The 2,500-nt window shown below is 48.2% G+C and overlaps 1 protein-coding gene across 1 annotated transcript in view; it reads right to left on the bottom strand.

Annotated features, from left to right (window-relative positions):
* arhgap20 (Rho GTPase activating protein 20) overlaps positions 1 to 2,500 on the bottom strand; it is a 24,669-nt gene that overhangs the window by 12,633 nt on the left and 9,536 nt on the right. The window contains exons 7-9 of the mRNA XM_056580441.1: positions 2,403 to 2,480; positions 2,170 to 2,236; positions 1,876 to 2,085 (exon numbers count right to left, since the gene is read on the bottom strand). Coding sequence (XP_056436416.1) covers positions 1,876 to 2,085; positions 2,170 to 2,236; positions 2,403 to 2,480 — 355 coding nt within the window. The remainder of the gene's footprint in view (positions 1 to 1,875; positions 2,086 to 2,169; positions 2,237 to 2,402; positions 2,481 to 2,500) is intronic.

The following is a 2,500-nucleotide window of genomic DNA, read 5'->3' as shown; positions in this document are numbered from 1 at the left end:
GATGTGCGTGTATGGCACGCAGGTGCGTTTAGTTATGTGCAGTATGTCTATGTATCAGGATATGTTTTTAGTACTGCCTTTGTTTCATGAAAGAATCTGTCACACAAACAAGATGTGATCTAATTATAATTACTATTCTTAGGAAGAATGGCACACCGGACAAACCACTTCAAACCATATATACATATGTATATGTATATTTGCATATATGTGTGAAGCTAGGAGAAAGCCTACGATTTTGTGTGTAGGGATGCTTCTGCAAGAGCCAGTCATCTTTCTTAAGAGAGGGGTGGGGAGGGGAGGTTTGTGGTATGGCTGCCAAACTGAAGCATTTCAGAGTGAAGAACATACTTAATTACTAGATCCCTCACTCTTCTCTCGCTCCCTCACTGTATCACTCCTTCCCTCTATATCACTCTATTTTACTCTCTCTCTGTCTGTCTGTCTGCCTGATCCATCGTGTGTTTCTCAGCACTCTCAAAAAAAATACGCAACACACACATGCAGACACAATACAAGCTCTCTCTCTCTCTCTCTCTCTCTCTCTCTCTCTCTCTCTCTCTCTCTCTCTCTCTCCTCTCTCTCTCTCTCTCTCTCTCTCTCTCTCTCTCTCTCTCTCTCTCTCTCTCTCTCTCTCTCTCTCTCTCTCTCCTCTCTCTCTCTCTCTCTCTCTCTCATGCTGATCTACTGTTCTTTCCATCTTCCTGTTCTCTGCGACACACAGATCTCACACAGATCGTTTTCTCCCCATCCCTTCAGGGTCAGACCCCGTCCTGGCCGCTGGACACCAGTCAGGGCACACAGAGCGCTTGCCTGGTCTACAGAGGGTTTCTGGTTCCAACCCCACTCTCTTCCTCTAATGACACACGGACACATCTTTGTGTGTGTGTATGCGGCCACGTATGTGTGTTTGTGTGTCTGTGTGGCTGTGTGTGTGTGTGTGTGTGTGTGTGTGTGTGTGTGTGTGTGTGTGTGTGTGGTGTGTGTGTTGGTGTGTGTGTGGTGTGTGTGTGTGTGTGTGTGTGTGTGTGTGTGTGTGTGTGTTTGTGTGTGTGTGCGCGCGCGTGCGTGCGTGTGTGTGTGTGTGTGTGTGTATGCATGCGTGCGTGTGTATGTGTGCGGGTGCGTGTGCGTGTGCTCGTGTGTGTGTGTGTGTGCCATCATTAAAAGGTTAGATAATGAAAGTCCACAAATTATAGCAATACTAAAAACAACGCAGTTTTTCCATGTTGTCCAGAAAGAACATCTTTTCCAGGTCTAACTGGACGCAACACTATGTTCAGCGTTCATTCTTGTGGAAGAAACTGTGAGGTGACTCATGTTGTAGTGATTCATGTTCTTATTCAGTTTGACAATCCAGATCTACTGCTTATTCTGCACACAGTGTGCAGAATTTCCCTGTCGCTGAGAATGCTATTTTCTTATGGAATGAGGTATTCAGAGGCACGTGGATACCTATTTTTAGTGTGGGGATTCTTCTTCTTCTTAGCATTATTATAAAATTATATTAAAAAAAGATGCGTTTACTTTCTTAAGGAGTTATTTCACTAGCCATCAACTACTGAGCAGGAAACACATGCAGCTTTCAACACGAAGAAACTACAGTCTCTTACTGTGATTATCCCCAAATGCATTGCTACCAAACATCTTATATCAGAAACAATGTATCGCATGGATAAATAAGAATGAGAAAACTACTTTTCCCACACATACATATTTCTCGAGGCCTTTCCTCACCCCGGCACGCCTTAACAATCCTTCTTTTACCCTGCCCTGGAAATATTCCTCAGATGACCTCCGAGCCGGTCTCAGTGACCCTGACGCCACAAAGGTCGTGACCTCCCGGACGTGAGCAGCTGGGGGTAGGGGTCTTACCGAGGAGTGCAGCCAGATGAGGAGCCACCCTGCTGGGCTTGAGGATGAACTGGCACTGGGTGTCTGGAGGGAGACACTGGTCCAGGAGGAGAACCCCTGGGCAGTCTGACGGGCTGGCTGGATCCCTGGCACCTCCTCCTACACCTCCTACACCACCTACTCCTCCGTCTCGGATGTGGCTCATCTTGATGCTGAAGGGGAATTCATGACCTGGGAGGGTTCAAAGGTCACAGAAGTCACATGAGGAGCTAGGTTTGTGTGCCTGGTTTGTGTGCATGGGACAGCTAGACTCACCAATGAGAGGGTAGGGGGGGTCGTCCCTACTGGAGCTGACCCACAACTGGTGATCCTTAACACTACCCTGGAGCGAGAGAGAAAGAGAGCGAGAGAGAGAGAGAGCGAGAGAGAGGGAGGGAGAGAGAGGGAAAAGGGTTAAAACATTGATGGTAGCTCTGGGTCTATAGTCTCTTGGGTCTGGTCCCCGGTCTACATTCTGGTTCTGTGTCGTCTGGTCAGGACCAACTCACCGGGATCCCAAACTGCAGCAGGGCGGTGCGGATCACGTCCGTGGTGGTGTCCCCGTGGCTGACTGCCAGAGTCTTGGCCTGGAGCAGATCAAAACATG

The sequence above is a fragment of the Gadus chalcogrammus genome, chromosome 20 (genome assembly GCF_026213295.1).
Source record: "Gadus chalcogrammus isolate NIFS_2021 chromosome 20, NIFS_Gcha_1.0, whole genome shotgun sequence".
NCBI lineage: Eukaryota > Metazoa > Chordata > Actinopteri > Gadiformes > Gadidae > Gadus > Gadus chalcogrammus.
This window is presented reverse-complemented; position numbering and strand designations above follow the sequence as displayed.